The 18541-nt window shown below is 35.8% G+C and overlaps 1 protein-coding gene across 2 annotated transcripts in view; it reads left to right on the top strand.

The window, feature by feature from the left end:
• LOC131031137 (probable N-acetyl-gamma-glutamyl-phosphate reductase, chloroplastic) overlaps nucleotides 1–16001 on the top strand; it is a 111505-nt gene extending 95504 nt beyond the window's left edge. For both annotated transcript variants that reach the window (XM_057962177.2, XM_057962176.2), the window contains 4 exons: nucleotides 7935–8014; nucleotides 8129–8218; nucleotides 15448–15576; nucleotides 15685–16001. In XM_057962177.2, coding sequence (XP_057818160.2) covers nucleotides 7935–8014; nucleotides 8129–8218; nucleotides 15448–15576; nucleotides 15685–15792 — 407 coding nt within the window. In that variant the 3' untranslated portion in view covers nucleotides 15793–16001. The remainder of the gene's footprint in view (nucleotides 1–7934; nucleotides 8015–8128; nucleotides 8219–15447; nucleotides 15577–15684) is intronic.
• The last annotated feature ends 2540 nt before the right edge of the window (nucleotides 16002–18541 follow it).

Here is an 18541-nt window from a genome sequence, read left to right as displayed (position 1 = left end):
GATCCGTCAAATCCAAACCACTAGCCTCTTGTTGATGGTAAGTGCGCCTTGCGTGGTCAACTGGAACAAATGAGCTTAATCATAAGTCGTTACACGTCTATTGTTTCATGCATTTTCTTGAATGGTGATCATTGTTAGATGGTGTACGATTTAAACATATTAGAAGCATCCCTTAGAAGATCGCACTGAGTTGGTGTTGAATTGTTCAGCATGATGGTGAGACCTAGCCCAGTAGGAATCCACCTAGTCATTCATCCATCTTCTCGCATTCTAGGTGGTAGAGTAGACTTCTTGAACCTTGTATCTTTTGCCATTTATTTGTCTTCCAGTTAGTTAGTAGGACTTGTGATTCTAGCAAATCAGACGTTCAGGTCATTGAGTGTAAGTCCCCTTGTGATTCCAGTAAATCACATCATACCATAGAGAGCTTATCCACACGTAGAGATCCTACATACAAAGAACCTTGAAGTCATCCCGATTGATCCTTTTCGCGACATCTTCAGCATTCAGAGACTTTATTCAAGAGAGGATAAGGTACCTTTAGGTATTTTATTCTATGTTCGCATGTGCATAAAAAACACATCAACACGTACCTAATCAGAATGCCGTTGAGGAGCAAGAGATGGACATATGTATGATTAATAATGAAGTGAGTGTCTTCTCCTTCGATCGAGGAAATAATGAAAGCAGTCGGCCAAAGTCCGGACAGAGAGAAAATTGAAACACCTGCATCTCCAGTAGTCTTCTTGGATGGTATAGCTACTAATCCAGGAAGGATAGATGATGGGTTTGATCAAAATACCGTAGAGCAATCAACTATCCTTGATTGGCTAAGGGAAAGGATAAGGGCTAAGGTCCCTAAGGAAGCCTGTTCTGAGGAAATCACAACAACATTTCTGGAGAAAGTGAATGAGCCGGTCATAGCTAAACCACCCAAGCCAGCCAGAAAGTTCTCTTTGATTCAAAGGGATAGTGCAAGATTTAGGACAGTTCAAATAGCTATGCCGAAGGAAGGGAAAACTCGGGACAGTGTTGCCCCAGAGGACTATAAGATCACCACTATAGAGCTGGGTAAGCCCACCCAAGACCAAGAGGTCCAGTACTTTGATGACTCTTGTAACGCCCTCAAGGCAAGTTTAGCTCAAGAGAGAGAGAAGAGAAAGAAGGTTGAGGAAGAAAACCAACAATGGAGGAAGTATGTTCTCCATCTTACCAGGCCACTTAACCATGAGATCCCGGTCACCCCTCCACAGCCTCTTCAACAGGAATCGATGAAGGCTTACGAGGATATGAAGGGCACATTCACATAGGCCAAGGAGTGGATTTCAGATGCTTCAGCACATGCTGATATACTGGTGGAAAATTTAGTGTCAGCACATGAGTCAGCCTCTTCGTTGGTCAGCTGTATCCAGGACCTAGCTACCAATTGGGAAGACGTGGAGGGAATTCAAGATGAAATACTTTTGCATCTGAAGGTTATTCGAGGCTTGTCGAAGATAAGTTTGGTGGATGCAGGTGTCATACAGGTCGGGGATAGGTATGACTTTAACACCTGGTATTATGCCTTAGTCACCTGGATTGAAGTCTTGAAGAAATCCGAGACTAAGTGCTTTGAGACAGAGGAGAGTGTCAGGGAGATCTTGAGCAAGGTGTTTCATGTAGCATCAGAGATCTGGAAGAAAAAGAGTATAAGGGAGAAGTACTTACAGGCAGAGAACCTGAGAGCTAGGATTCAGTCAAGCTTCTTCAAAGACTCAGGGATGATTGACAAGGGTGATCTTTTGAGGATTGCAAATTTTCTCTTCATCGATGAGAACTTTCTTGCCCAAGCAGTTGAGTGGGAGAACATCCTTGCCACGTGTACCGATGATGTGGACGTCATCGACTTCCAGATCGGCAGCTTGCCAAGTGTCACTATGGAGGAGGTCAGGCTTATTGTGTCCAGGTACATTGAATCTGCGAAAGAGGAAACTGGACACTCACCTCAGTGAGATTAGCAACTGTGCCATATGTCACTTTCTTATTCATTCAAGTTGATAGTGCTTTGGGAAACGCTAATTAGGGTTTGTAGCTTTCAATCTGGGCCCTTGATCACTGTTTTGATCTTGGCCATTCATTTATTTTTGAAAAACTATATAAGGCTACCTCCTCTCATTTGGAGAGTGTGAGGTTTTTGACATATTGTTGCGTAAGGTCATTTCCAGATAATATATTGCATGTGCGCTTTCTCTTAAGGCTTTGTAATCCCTATTGTTTGAATGATTTGCATGGTTTCAATTTCCTCAACACTTAGTTAAAGTTAATTTAGGTTTGCTTTCATTGTTGTAAATTTGAATAAAGGATTTGATAAGTGTCAATCGATGGTGTATCTCCACTCATACTTTTGGTGAATGGATGATTTCCATTTCACCGTGCAAAGTTAGTCTGAGCCCATCCTCTGTGCATCCTAATAGCTTAATCATAAGCACAATCCATTGAAGATTGCACCGGCTTTGTGTAGTTGTCCCTAGTGTGGCAAAGCAAATTTTGGTTTCCCAAGAGCACCCAATTGATACTGTCTCCAGAGTTCGTAGGATTAGATTAGCTTTCCTAAACCCTATCTCTTTTCTCCTTTTTGAAAGTCTAAATCCTGGAAACCCCCCCCCAAAAAAAGAAAGAGCTTAAAATTGCCAAATCTGTCTAAGTCCAACAGTTCAAAGACATTTGTTAACGTAAGTCCCCCTTGAGATTTTCAGCATACACTACCCAAGAAGCTATTTCACTAAAGTCGCTTGTTCCCACATATAGACCTTGGAATCAGTAGTGATTTTTCAGGAGAGGATAGAATGCCTTCGGGTATCCTATTCTAATGTTTGGTAGATGACAAAACAAACACCAACAAGAGGCTAATTGGTTAGTTAGGTAGAAATTAAATGATATTGGAGAAGCATTTGATCAGTCTCATAGAGCAATTGTTCATGGGTTTGAGTTCAATTGATTCGTTGGAGTCGTCCAATGCTTTTAGAATCATGACTTTTTGGGTGCTCTCCAAACTTCTTGGGGGAACAAACAATTTTTAGAAAGTCACCTAGTTGCCTCCAATCATCAACCCTAGTTTTCAATGTTACCTTTGTATGATCAAAACTGCAAAATCATATCTTTTGGGTCCTTTCCACAACTTGTATACATTATTGAGTTAGTTAATTAATATTTCACTTAAGTTGTCTAATGTTGGAAATATTAAAAGGGAAAACTAAGTGTAATAGTTCATTTTAAAGGTATTGAGAAGTTATTTCTAATGGACGCCTTGGAAAAAGGGACTTTATTCTTGAGAAAACATTATTATTCCTCAAAAAGGTGAAAAGTGCTCCTAAAATTAATTATTTATTTTAAATCAAATTTTTAATGGTTCATTTTTTAAATTTTATTATTGGTACCATTTTGGACACTAAAGCACTTGCAGTGTGGTCTTGGACTTCAGCATAGCTGCATTGTTGTCCTTCTTATCTTGTGTTTATCTATGTTTGATAGAGTCTACAATTTTGACAAACACTTGTCCTTGCACCTGAAACTCGTCCTCTATTTTTTTCTGTGTGTTACATATGTTTTTTAGATCTTTTTGGATCAACAAGGGGGAAGCCATTGTTAAAATATCGAGTGTTTAACATCCCTTGTCATGTCAAACCTTTGGTCAAGACGAAAATCAAATAGATGGATTCAACTTCTATGAAAGAGGTTACAAATGATTGCTTTATCACTCCATTATCACTAGATGAAATTCATGACATCATTGAAGAGAAGAGAAAGATGAAATAATAATTGATTGTTATATTAAAAAAGGAGAGGAATGCTTCTTATATAAGCAATTACAAAAGATCTTTCCATAACAAAAACGATTGAGAACTAGAGACAAAATAGAAAGATTCTAAATACTAACTGACTTACAGAATAGAAAGTTACTAAAAACTAAGTAAACAACTTAAATGACCATTATAAGCTAAATATTACAATATTACTTTAATAAAAGATACTTCTAGACTTGACTTACTCTTGCTATGTTGAAGCTACCAGATCAACATATTCTCTTATATTTGGGTGATGTTACAAACCTAAACTTGAAAACCTCTATTCCAATTGTAAAGTTACCTCCTATGGTCAAGTCCAAGTTTGAACTGCAAAAGAAACTAGTAGCGGTGGATTTTTTTAAGATGAGGAAGAGTATTATAGTTTATTTCCCTTCGAGGATGAGAAGAAGGGTACGGCTGGTGATGATGGTGTGGATGAGGCTTTGCATGACTATCCCTATAACCGCTATAGTTTTTCTGACATATTTACGGCTTGAGAAGTCTTCTCCCCAAGACACATCCCATTCCCTTTGAGTTGCTTTGAGTGAGACTACTATGTGTGACTCCAGGCATGTTTGGTTGTGAGTCAACTATTTGTTCAGCAGAATTTCTCACATAACTGACTTTTCTTCTTGAGTTTTCAGACATTCCTCTAGAATTGCTTTCTTTTGCTTAAGGCACATTTGTGCTTATTTGTTTTCCATCAACCGTTGCATTTGCATCTTCCTTGATAGACATTCTCATCAATTAGTACAATTTCTGTTGAGTAACTTAGTAGTACAATTTCTTTTCATTTGCCTTGTAATACAAAGCTTGACATTTTATATAATGTCAGCTACGATTGTAAATAAAGAAATGGTATGAGCAAACAAGCTATTAGTTCATATATTATGTTTGTGTAATGTATGAACTGATTTTAGTTTTGATTGAGTCTTCAGTCAGTTCGGTAATTGTTGATAGTTGGGTGCCATCATCACATTATTCAGGTGTACATCTATATGTTGTCATGTCTTGGACAGAGTTAGGGAGCTTTCATGTGAATTCTTCTTGGAGTTTTGGCTGCCCCTTGATCTACATTTTATTCATATTAATATACTTTGATGTTCTAGGTATAAATGTATTATGCTCGTCTCGTATACTAGAATTGTTAGACAATCATTGAATATTCTACTTAGGAAACTTACTCTGCCCTGTTTAATAATTCCACTTTTTTTCTATTATTATAGTATTGTACTGTTGCAAATATTTATAAATTTAAATGACAAAAGTCAAGGTACTTGGAGGCTATATCATAGGGTTCATTGAATATCGACTATTAAGTTCAAAATCTAGTGAATATCATTACAATTCCAAAAATTCATTTAAATTTGTGTAATATTCATCCATACAAACACATAAGGGACCTTGAGTATGTTGTATTGCTATTCCCTGTCAGAAACCCTCATTCAAGCCAACATCATCTGATGACTGTTATGCTGGCACCATCTGAGCAGTGTCAATGGGTTCCGATGACAGAGCTCAAGTTCCAATGTTGGGTTCGGTTACATTCTGAAAGCATTTGTGGTGACCCTGAAATGCATGTTAAAAAACTTGAAACAAGGGAAAGGGGCTACTGCATTTTTAAGTTCAAAAACTTGAATATCAGCTATTAAGCTCAAAATCTAGTGAATATCATTACAAATAAAAAAAAATCATTTAAATTTGTGTAATATTCATCATACAAACGCATAAGGGACCTTAAGCATGTTGTATTTTCACTTACATTCAGAAACCCTTGTTCAGGCCACCATCATCAGATAGCTGTTGTGCTGGCACCACCTTTGAAGTGGCAATGGGTTCTGATGATATCTCAGGTTCCAATGTATCTGAAGGCACTTGTGGTGACCCTAAAATGCATGTTAAAATACTTGAAACAAAGTAAAGGAGCTACTGCATGTATAAGTATTTAGGAATTATAACAGTGTTCCACGGCCGTTGGGGATGGGGGGACGCGGGGATGGGTTTCAGGGATGGGGGGACAAAGGGCCTAAGTTTGGGGACGGCGGGGGAATGGTGGTGGGGTGGTGGTGGTGCTGATATAGTTATACATATAATTATAGTACTTGAAAAACTAGTTGTGAAAAGGTGTATAACAGTATAAGAATTACATTTCAAATGAAACAATAGGAAATTAGTAAAATCATAAATTAGCAAAAATTGAAATACTAAATCTAAATACGAAGATTTCTAAGTTTTTTCTCCTCTTCAGCTAGCTGGTAAAATAAATCAGAATTAGAAATGTGAATGAAATCAGTAGTTTTAGTGGTTTTGTATTGCAGTGAGGCCCACGTTAAATCAGAATTAGAAATGTGAATGTTCATCTTTGTTGAACTTGAACATGAACATGAAACTTGTGACATAGAATTACTTGATCCAAAGTCAAAGTTGAAAACCTGTTGTGCAATTAAATGCTTTGGAAATTTTGAAAATTCACCTGAAAGATGCTATGAAAACAAAAAAATCCACTGCAAAATGATGAAAAGAACTATAAAATTACTGCTTATAGCCAAAAAATTGTGCAATCAGGGAAAAATTGCAATTACATTTTATTGTAATTGAATAATCGTAAAGCCATAATTTTATGGAGATTTTTCTCCAAAAAAATTGTTCTGCCCAAGTTTATGCAAAAATCACAATTTTGTTTGTAAAAAAATTGGCTTGTAGTCGGATTTTTTGAGTTCTTGCAATAAATTGTGATTATATGGCAATATTGGTAAGTATGCTTCAGGGTTTTCCCATCTAGCTATGGTCACATTGTTTTAGTGTTCTATTATTTTTTTTAATTTTCAGCATCTAGGCTTGTTTTATCTTAGTACTTTTCTATTGTAATTGGATGTACTTCCTAGTCCCATGGACCTAGTTTCATCACTCAAGTACATTGTTGTCATTTTTTCACTTCTTTTATCTCAAATAGCAGAACAGAATTATTACCACTTAGACAATGTTTGGAGGTTTTTTGTGTCGATAAAATACTCCATTTCCAGTTCTTGGACGATTCTTTTCACATCTCAAGAGATGTACCTCTTGTACATCATTTCACAAAGACAACTTTGATTTGCAATAAAGGCCAAGAGAAAACTGCACATAACAATCCTCCTACATGATTTGGCAGCCAATACCTTTCCCTTTTTCAGGTACATCCACTCTGAAGCTAATATTTACTCTGGTGTATTTGTAATTCAAATAGTTAACACATTTCTCACTATTGAGAAAGTTCCACTAGATCTAATTGTAGCTGGGATAAATCCATGTTCTCAAAGTGTTCTTCTGATGATTTTATAAGATTAAATCATGGGCTGTAACTAAGAATTTTGTTCTCCATCATGCTGTAACAATTTTTTGGTGTTATAGCTATAGATGCTCTCAGGTATTGCATTCCAACTTCACATTTTACTGGATTCTATGTTTTTTATGCAAAGAAGGTTGTACATTATAAATGAATACAAGTAATATACATTAGGAATAGGGGATTCTAGGGCCAGCTCTGATTGTACATCACTGTCATCAGTGATCACTTAGTAAACATTTTCTGTGAAATAAGAGCCGAGCATGAAGTTGAGCACCTAAATCATTACAATAGTACATTTTGGGGACATGAAAAGTGATGTTGCATCTGACTTTTCAAAGGAAGAACAGAGCAGGTAGACTTATCACATCCCAAAGGGCTCAAGTAGATTGCTTACAAATTGGTTGAACATATAGGACTGCCCTCCAATAGATATTGGACTGCTGCGTCATTGATTAAAGATTGAATCACATTTGTATAGAAAAGTTTTAATCTTAAAATAAATGCTTAAAATTCTCTTGTTTGCCATGCTGAAGACATAACTTATCCAAAGAGTCCACTCTAGCTACTTATCCTGCTAGGACACTCTTTAACTGGAACCATTCAAGAAACATTTAAAAGCATACAAAGTAGCTGATACACTTTTCTTTCAAGTTTACTGTTTTCTTCTTTTTTGTTTCCATTGTTTTTCTAAGATACTAGAAGTTATGCCATATGCAACTTTTCTTACGAGTTTCTGCTTATGATATGAAGTGTCTCAAATATTCTCTATGTTCTTATTTCAGTTCCTGAAATTGAGCAAGGCCTAAGTGATGCTTCTGCTTCCAAAGTTACCGTCAGCTTTACACCTCATCTAATGCCAATGGTAAAAAAATATGGAGTGAGGTTATAAATAGCTGAATTATATTCTTGAACAGCCTTATATCTATATATATTTTTAGTGGTTTATCTAAATCTATGAGAATTGGGTCATGGTCAGAGTCGGGGAATGCAGTCTACCATATATGTAGAATTGGCATCTGGTGTGACTAGAGATGATCTTTATCAGCACTTGTCTAGTATATATGAGGTAAGATTTCTTGTTTCCATTTTTCCATGATATAGTCTACTACATTTTTTAATTCTTCATCACTTGCTATATGAATTTTGCATGCAACTTGTGTTTAGGTCTTTCCCTTGGTTTAACTGAATCAAAATACATGTACAGCGGCAGCCATAGTGATTGCTCCTCTGACTCTATTTATGTCTGTAGTTGTTGCTCCTTTGGTGTGTTGTGCCATGCCTCCATGATTGTTGCTTCTCATGTCACTGCTTTAGTCTGTTCTACTTTTCTTCGACAACCATTTCTATTGCTTGTTCTTTTGGCTCTTTAGTAGATGAAGTATTTGAGATTCCTTCACAAATACTCTAGTCCTCATGCTGGTCTTAATACTCTACATTGTGGATTTCCTCTGTTACTTTTTCTTCCCTAGTCCTCGTGCTGGTGTTAATATTCTACTTTGTGTCAATTATATAGATGCTATAGGTGAATGTGGTAAGAGACATATCAAAGCATTTACAAATAAATATCTAATTAAGTCTATAACAATTTCGTGTCATATTTTTTGCTAGTAAAGTTAATGTGTAAATTTTAAATGGGTAACAAGTTTGCTTTTAATCTTTCTTCTCCATTGTTCTAGAGTGTTTTTGCAAATTGAATGATGAAATAATGACAAAGAAAATTTGTATATACAGCATTATCTGCACATTATAAAATTCATGAAGGCTCTGTCTCAGGCAGGTAGGCCTTAATTGATTTTGTACCCTATAGAAGGTCAGCTCAGATTTAGGAATATTTTTTTCTTGACATTTCTGCAGGGGAGTAACAGAAAGCAACCATACTAACTACACCAACAAGATAAATCACAAAAGAAAAAAAAAAATCTGCTTGCCTTTCATTCCCTGGTCACCCAAAAATCCACTACTACTCACTGATCAGGAGTGCAGCTCTGTTTACTGTTTAGATAAGCTTTTAACTATGAAAAGGTATGTGCCACTTTATTGGCCAATGGAATTTTTTATGTAGATGCTTTATTGTAGCCTAGGAAGGATTTTTGCTCTGAAATAGTTGTGAGTCCATTGTTTGTGATGGATGAAATGATTGTAAAAACAAGCCCCTAATCAATGTCGTTGTTGTGTGTCCTAAAGGGGGCAATGATTTTTTTTGAGTAGTTAATTTATAGGGAAGAGTCAAAGATGCAAAATTCATTACCAACATGCTCATAGTGGTTAAGAGATTGTATAGTTAGGTGAAAGCAATTGATGGCCAAGGCATTGGAGTTTGTAGAGGGTAAACTAAACATCATTGGCAAAGGTACTAAGTCTTGTGTATGTCAACAAGCAAGAGGAGGTAGACCAAACAGCCAAAGAATTTGATTGAAGTTTCATTCTTTATTTCAAGTGGTTGTTGTGCATCCATTTTTAGTGTCTTAAAAAATGATACCCCTCTTGCCTGCAAAAAGAACAAATGATGTAGGCCCATTAGAAAGAGCACTCCAAAAGTAAGCAAGGGACAATGCAGATAGCTCATTGTAAAGGTTACATAAGTTGTTAACTATGAAAAGGTATGTGCCACTTTATTGGCCAATGAAAGAATTATGTAGATGCTTTGTTGTATCCTAGGAGGGATTCTTAGTCTGAAATAGGTGTGAATCCTGTAATATCCCCCTTTGAGATTGCCCTAAATTTTGCCCTAGAATCACAAGTTCAATAGAAACAAGAAATGTAATGTAGTTAGGGATATAACTTTACCAAAAAAATGTTTAAGCAAGATAGATCTTGGTTGAGTTTTGTTGATGTGTTTTTTACGCACATGCGAACACAGAATAAAATACCCAAAAGTATCTTATCCTCTCTTGAACAAAGCTTTCTCAAATGTTGAAGATTAGCTTAAGGATCACTTGAGACAACTCCAAGGTTCATAATGTCAGGTCTTGACGTGTGGATAAGCTTCTGCTGGAATCATGAGGGGACTTACGTGGAATTGTCAAATGCTTGAATCGCTGGAACTTAGATCATCCGATGTTGCAATCTTGTGATGCTTTTTGATCCTAAACTAGCTTGAGTTGAAAAAAGGACAAAAGATGAAAGGTTGAGAGAGTCTATTCTAAGACCTAGAATGTAAGAATATGGGGAATGATTCGATAGAATCCTACTGAGCGAAGTCTCACCATCAAATTGAACAATTTGACACAAGTTCAGTGCAATCTTCTAAGGATATTTCAAATATATTCAAATCATTATCATCAAACATTGATCACCATCCAAGTTGCATAAGCAATGGATGCATAATAATTTGAGGTTAGGTTCATATCATTCCAGTTGACCATGCAAGGCACACTTACAATCAGCAAGAGGCTAGTGGTATGGACTAAACAGATTCCACACAAATGCATTCAACAAATTCCTCCATTTAATCTAATTAACATGAAAGTAAATTGAGAAGTAAAGACCGTGCAAGTTCTTGAAGTAACAAATCAAATTCACCATAACTTAAATGAAATCAATTGTTCTTTACAACAAGGCTTTGACAACAATCTTTGCCTTCTCCCAATCTAACTTCTATTCTAATTGCTATCCTATTCTTCTCTTGCTACTAACTATTAACCTTTACAAATGAAGAGCTTGAGCCTTTTATAATGCTCTCAATACAATTCAATGGATCAAATCAATTTGAGATCAGTGGCCAAGATTTTACAATGAAAACCCTAATTAGGGTTTGTTACAACAAACTCAATTCTGGCCAATGAAGTAATTACAACATTTTGACACGACCAATAGATAATAAGGGTAGGTGCCTCGAAATTTGTGCCTTCGTGGACGAGTTAGGTACATTGCATCTAGACATGCTGATGTGTAACTTCTTTGATTGGTGGAGTGGCGACTGGGATGCCACCTCAATTTGCTTGTAGACCTAGAAGATTTGATACTCAACATTACAAGCTTGCTCGAAGTAGTGGTGATGGGAAACATTGGGGTAGCTGAGTCCTTCCTTCATCCTCGCTTCGTTGCCTTGGGGTGATTGTATAACTTCTCCTTCGCACTCCTTTGATCTCTTCATGTCTCCATAGTGCGATGAGAGTTGGGATTCTTCTTGGGCATTCTCGTGCTTGTAAATGAAGTTTTCCCCTTTGCATGGTGGTGTAGATCTTGCAATCTTTCTCCTTTTGCTTTGCAATCACCATCCTCTCCCATTTCTTCAAGGTGCTGCTTTGCAATTTGCATCATCTTCCTTTCATATCTGCAAAACAAAACAATTATGGCATCGAATACACATAATATATAACCTTGATAGTTCTTTTAACTTGATATATTCTTTGATTTTATGTGTTTTGCAGGTTTGGTAAGAGGATTTAGAGAAAATCCGTTCTCATGAAGGAGCACTTGAAGTTGCTTTTCGCTCCTAGAGAAGTTTGCTCCAACCTTGTTGCTCATGAAGTTACCCTTAAACTCGCTTTCATTCATTTCCCTTCATTCTATGGGCTCTAACATTGAGTCTTCACACCATTTATTGATGCAAACATGATAAACTATCCTTAGGGAAGGCCTCTAGAGGAAATTCGCTCCACATGGTGTGCACATGAAGTTCGCTCCCCTAGGCTTGAACATGAAGTTTGCTACCCTAAGTGAGCACATGAAGTAACCCTCTAACTTACCCTTCATCATCTTAAATTCAAAATTGTTCTCTCCTAAGCGTGTTAAGACATCAAATTAGCTCAAGGAAATGATCTATTAGTAGTTTTGCATCTTATTTTGGGCAAATGAGACAAATTCTCTCCAAGGCTTATGCACATGAAGTTCGCTCTCCCAGGCTTGAACATGAAATTCGCTCTCCCTGCCTTAAACATGAAGTTAGCTTTCCCTGCTTTGAACATGAAGTTCACTCTCCATGCCTTGAACATGAAGGTCACTTTCCCTACATTGAACATGAAGTTCGCTCTCCTGGGCTTGGAGATGAAGTTCGCTTTTAACTCAAAATCACTATTTCTAGAGATCAAATCGGTTCAAGGTAAATACTCTCACATCATCTCTTGGGCAAATGAAGGAAATTCACTCTTATTTAGGAAGACATGAAGTAAAAATATTCACTCCATTACCTTTGCATATGAAGTTTTCTCTTGGAGGCCATCTTATGAAGTTCGCTCCCAAACTCATTCTCATGAAGTTCGTCCATTAGGCAAGCACATGAAGTTTGCTCTCCTTCCTCAAGACATGAAGTTCGCTTTCCATCCTCAAGACATGAAGTTGATTTCAAACAAACTTTCCACCAATCACTTCATTGTTTCATCAATTCAATTGTAGGTTTTTCAAGTCTTCACCTACAAAATCTTGTCAAATTTTCCCCATGAAGGCCTAAAATACAAAATTTGCTCCTATCAAAGAATACATGAAGTAAATTTTGCTCTAAAGAAGAAGTACTAGGTGATCTCAAATCAAAACCATGCTTACTATCTTCATTCAAATGCTCTAACTCACACTCAAACAAAGTTCCTAGGGGAAATTCGCTCCAAAGTGATGGTCATGAAGTTTGCTCCTGAGGCTAAGCACATGAAGTTTTCTCCTGAGGCTAAGCACATGAAGTTCTCTCTTGAGGCTAAGCACATGAAGTGAATTTCAAATCAGAACTCTGACTCATCTTTGCTCACTTTCACTCACTCTCTCAACTTTGATGCATGATGCCATGCTCAACATGAAGTGTTAGGAAGAATTTCGCTCTGAGGGAGAGGCACATGAAGTGGATTGAACTTTGGCACTTAGTGCTTTCTCACTCGCCTGCCTCTATTCTATTTGGTTGAAATCATGATGAAATTCACTTTATCCATGACCAAGGTGTTACTGAAGGTTAACAAACTCGTTTATTTCACACCTCACACAAGGCTATCCACATGACTCCTGGCTTCTTGACTACCTATACCCCTCTAATGCAAAGGCTAATAGCTAAGGACAACACTATCCTAGAAAGCAGGAAGAAAAGTGGGGGTCCCCATTTGGAATGGGGTGATGTGCGAATACCTCACAACAAGTTCCTGCAATCATGTTAAACAATTATCAAAAATATAATTAATGAATTATTTCTACTAGAGTGAAAGATCAAATAACATATGGCACATGTATATTCATAATCATCTTAATTTAAATAAATCATACAATATCTATAAATTTATTATTTGAGTCCAACCATAATAGTGCTGGGATGGGGAGACATGATAGGGTGCCAGAAGTAATCCTCACACTAAGCCCAAGAGTGGATATACCATCCCCCTTGGCCACATGTGGCAGGCCGCCAGCCATCTAAAATGAGGTAGCATACTTAGAAAGGTAGCATACTTAGAACAGGATCTCATATCAGTTATCCCGCCTTGTATTCCCTTTGTCACCTCCACATGATTGCTTGTAGCAGTTTGACGAATAAATTAGGAAATCGAATTATGTATGAGAGTAAAATATATTATCATATTGCATACATCCATATAAGAGAGATTATATATCAAATAGACTATCATGTTATCTATACATTATTGCCTTTACCATTATGTGAGGAATTATCCATAAAACGTCACCATGTTGCATACCACAGATGAATAAGATTGCTATTGTCTACAATATATAGTAATCTCTGATCTGATCGATCTATATGCTTGACCACTGATGTCTTATAAACTGATCTGCTCTTTTATGAGTACCGATGTTGCTTGGATTGATTGCTTGATGAGTGCAGTTTAAATAACAATTTCTGATCTGTTCCTCGATCCTTCTTGGATGCCGATTCTATGTATAAGAATTTCTGATCTGATTCCATGCAATAATCAGAATTAGACCTTCTTAATCCAGATCAAAATAGCTATTCAACTCCCATTTCATGCTACATAAACTTCCTAATTTCAGGCTGGTAATATTAGATTAATTTCTTCTCTTAATTTCTTTATTTTTGATATCTTCTTTTTCATTTCTATTCTAAATCCATATCCCGCTTTCTTGCTCCCATCTCATCTTTTATTTATATCATACAATACCTTTATGCAGACAGGCAACTGATTGAAAAGATCTAACCCTTCAAAATAAGATGACTGTTCCTTCTTTTATACCCTTTTAATGCACCCTTTAACAACAAACTTGGGCACTCCATAATTGGTCGGCCCATAGAATAAATTAAAGATAATTTGATTTGATTATTTGAATTTATTTCTGATATCAAAGAAGGCGCCAAGCTTGAGGAGGTCGGCCCTGTTGTGTCTATTCCTAGGTCACCTTCTTATTATCTCTCTTACACCTGGGTCGACCCTTAATAAAAAGCCATGTCTTGGATCTTAAGTTGGCCTCTCAACAATGGAATATTATTATAATTTATGTGATGGAGTCGGCCTCCCTGGGTGAGCTGCTGATTTGAAACTACCTTTCACTTATTACATATATCATAATATATATATTTTTTCCTTGTCAGACCTCTTGATTCCTTTTATTTAATTGCCTGGGCATTAATATTAGGTTAGGCTGCAAAGGTAATGTTTAAATTGCGGGGCATGACAAAACCATTGTTTGTGATGGATGAAAAGATTGTAAAGAGAGCCCCTAATTAATGTCGTTGTTGTTTGTCTTAAAGGGGCAATGATTTGTTTTGAGTAATTAATTGCCAACTTGCTCATAGAGTCCATTGTGATGCCAGAGTATTCTGACTTGGTTGCTTCCATTACACAACTTTTCTTAGTCTCAATCAATAAAAAGGGGAGTGAAGTTTTGACATAGGAATGGATAGCATTGCTAGTGGGAATGGCATTGGTGCTGCTTGTGGTTCGAATGAACCAACTTATGGTGTTGATGGTTTAGACGACGACTAATTTGATGATTTATACTGATTTTGCATGTTTAGTTTCACTAAGTTGATGTAGTTTGATCACTGACAATTGCTTTATTTTAAACATATGCCATAAATAAAAAATATTTTTGTTTATCATTTAGTATTTGGCTTTGATTTGTTGATTATGAACTGTGTTTTGTGGTTAATTTTACATATTTTGAGGAAATTGTGGCTATTTTCTTATATTTTTAATATTATATATTTTATTTTATGGTCGTACCCAAGCCATAATGAACCTGGGCAAAAAAGAATCAGTGAACTGTCATATTCAAACCCCAAACCTAAACTGGTAACATAGTTTTGAATAGTATAATTATGAAGTGTGCTAAATACATTTTCTTAACATGGAATATATCTTATATTGGAAAGTTATCTGTGAATATTGACAAGATGTATCATTACAGGATGAGGAATTTGTTATTTTGCTGCAAAAAGGTATTGCACCTCATACTAGGAATGTTCGGGGTTCCAATTATTGCTTTATAAATGTATTTGAAGATCGCATCCCAGGAAGAGCTATTATTATTTCTGTGGTAAGATTTTCCATGCTATGCTGATAAAATATTTATTTTTTGTAATGTATTTTCATTGGGAAACTGGAAAAGTTTAACAATCAGATTTTTCATTGGTTATGGCTACAGATAGATAATCTTGTGAAGGGTGCATCAGGTCAAGCACTGCAGAATTTGAATTTGATGATGGGATATTCTGAAAATGCGGGACTTCTTCATCAGCCTTTATTTCCTTAGTCATCTGTCATAAAATTCTATGTCAATTATTATTTATTGTGTAAGCATACTAATGTAAGGATTGTTTAGTCAACTCAAATCAGGTCTGAAATTGTGTATGTGAGCTTGCATTCCCCCTTCAGCCCGAGGGACTGATTATACTAGTTCACTTTTCAATTGCAGCTGGTAATAAAAAATGAGAATGCTCATCTAGGAAGAGTTTGCAGTTACCTTGGTCTTGTCAAATTTTTCGTATTTGTGTTTTAATGTTGGGAAAGGAAATTTACTTATAGCACATTTTAGTGCATGCTCCTTTACAAGCCATTCAAATCAAGCTATTCTTAGCTAATTCTTGTTTTATGCCACTGTTTACATTCTGATGAATTCTGCCTTCGTTGTGTCACAATTGCTCCAGGAGAATAGCATAATATTGCAGTTTTTAAAAAAGAACTATCGTATCGGATGGAAAAATGTTACAAAGGAAAGAGCCTCAGTAGATCAAATTCAGATCTATATCAAAATTACAAAAGACATCAGGCACATTTGATGTTATAGAGGCCACCATCTACCTAGAGCAACTCATTACAAAGAAAGTCAAAACAAAGAGTTGAGGCTGGGTATTACAATTAGGGTGCTGAAAAGCATCCCTTCTATTACTACGAGAAACTTTAGAAGTTAAATCCATAAGAATACAAACAGTGTAGGGTATTTTGTACTAACGATTACCTAAATGCCATTGATTAGCTGGCTAGATTAATATGCCATGGGAAAGTACCACAAACATTTTCTAAAAAGGTCTGTAATTACTATTCATTGGCTAGGAATAACCATGAGTTGGATGGAGACAACTTTCCTTTCGAGAATCATGCAGCTGCCAAGGATTCGAGATCATAATCACTTGCTGGTGTATAGAGGATTGTTGCCTAGAGATTGGTGGAGGTTTCCTCTGTAAGTATCTTTTCTTTTTGGGGAACAGGAAGATCATCTTATCGTAGGAGAATTTCTATAATTCTTCTTCGGGCATATTCAGATGAGGCAATTGATGGCTGTGTAATGTTTCCTCATGATGCTCAATAACATTCAGCTTGCCAATCCAAGAGCTTAAAGAATTATATGATATATTGAGATTGTTAGGTCTCTAAAATAGAAGTGGATTGTTGCAGCTAACAATGAACAATTCAAAAACCATTGATTTGATCCTTGGGATTGAAATATAAGCATTCTACACTTAGAGATATAGACATTAATAATAGAGATATAGACATTAATAATACTTCTGTTACTTTTACCTTGCTGGCATTATGAAGGGGTCTCCTACTGATTCTGAAGGATCAGATTCCATTTTGGAAAAAAATCAGGATCACGCTTAGGATTTGAACCTACGACATCAGGTTTTGGAGACCTGCGTTCTACCAAACTGAACTAAGAGCGCTTTTTGTTTTTTTGAAAACAAGCAAAGAAGGGCCTTTTTGACTCTTAAAACATTTTTGCATGTGGTATGCCTCAATTACCGATTATTGATGTTTCTTCGAATAAACATCACTCAATTTTTTATTTCTTTTCTTTTATAAAAGGAAACAAAGAATACTAGGTAGGGATGACAAGATTTGAACCTGCGACATTTTGTACCCAAAACAAATGCGCTACCAAGCTGCACTACATCCCTTTTAATCGTGAGTATTTTTATTCAATATTTCATATTAAATAAAATCAATTTTGTTTTCTACATTTATCCGCCTTGATTCCCATTTGATTTCCATTTGAATAGACTATATACACGGATCTATATGATGTCTATTTATTGACAGTACTACTTGATTACTATCACATGTTCATGTTCTGTTTAAAAAAAAAAAAAAAACCAACTTGTGCAAATATCTGTTTGCAGTTACTCATAAACTACGGATGTAGTTGACCATATAATATATCCATCACGATTGACAAGGAGAACTTACGAACAATGCAAGATATAAAAACATCTTTCCACAATGCCTGTGTTAGCTGCTTTATTGTTGGGATTTTTAGCCGGTTTATTAATTGAGATAAATCGTTTTTTCCCAGATGCCCTGATTTTTCCCTTTTTTTTGACTTTCATTTTCCTCTCCCGCGAACCTGAAAGAAAAAAAATGATGTTAGATTCATTTCCTTTTCTTCTTGGATAAAGAAAATAAATTAGATTCAATCTCTTTAGAATTCAAGGGGGGGTTAAGTTAGAATAATAAAAAAAATCTAGATCCAAAAGTTCCTCAAATAGTAAACTACTGAAAACTTTTAATTAAAGATTTTATTACGAGAATGAATTAAGTAATAAAATCTTTAATCATTCTTCGAAAACTTCTATTCCTTTCTCTTTCTTCTCTTTCTTCTCTTTTTTCCGAATTGAAAAGAAAAGAAGTAGATACAATATCCAAAGTAAGTTATATGGCCAAGGGTGGAAATGTAAGAGTAACAATTACTTTTAGAATGTACTAGTTGTACTCAAGATAGTGTTAATAAAAAATCACTGGGTATTTCGAGATATATGACTCGAAAAAATCGACGCAATACTCCTCTTCGATTTTGAATTAAAGAAATTTTGTCCTTATTGTTACAAGCATACTATTCATGGAGAAATAAAAAATAGATTGAATCTATCATTTATACCCAGGAATAGAAATATATGAAAGATATTTCTCTATCCTTGTATTTTAACAAAATGTCACTGTCAATATTTCTTTTCGAAATATTTTGAAAAAAAAGTATTTGAAAGGTTCATAAAACAAACAATGAT

This window comes from Cryptomeria japonica, chromosome 7 (genome assembly GCF_030272615.1).
Source record: "Cryptomeria japonica chromosome 7, Sugi_1.0, whole genome shotgun sequence".
Classification (NCBI taxonomy): Eukaryota; Viridiplantae; Streptophyta; class Pinopsida; order Cupressales; family Cupressaceae; genus Cryptomeria; species Cryptomeria japonica.
Note: the sequence above shows the minus strand (reverse complement) of the source record. Positions and strands in the feature narration are given on the sequence as shown.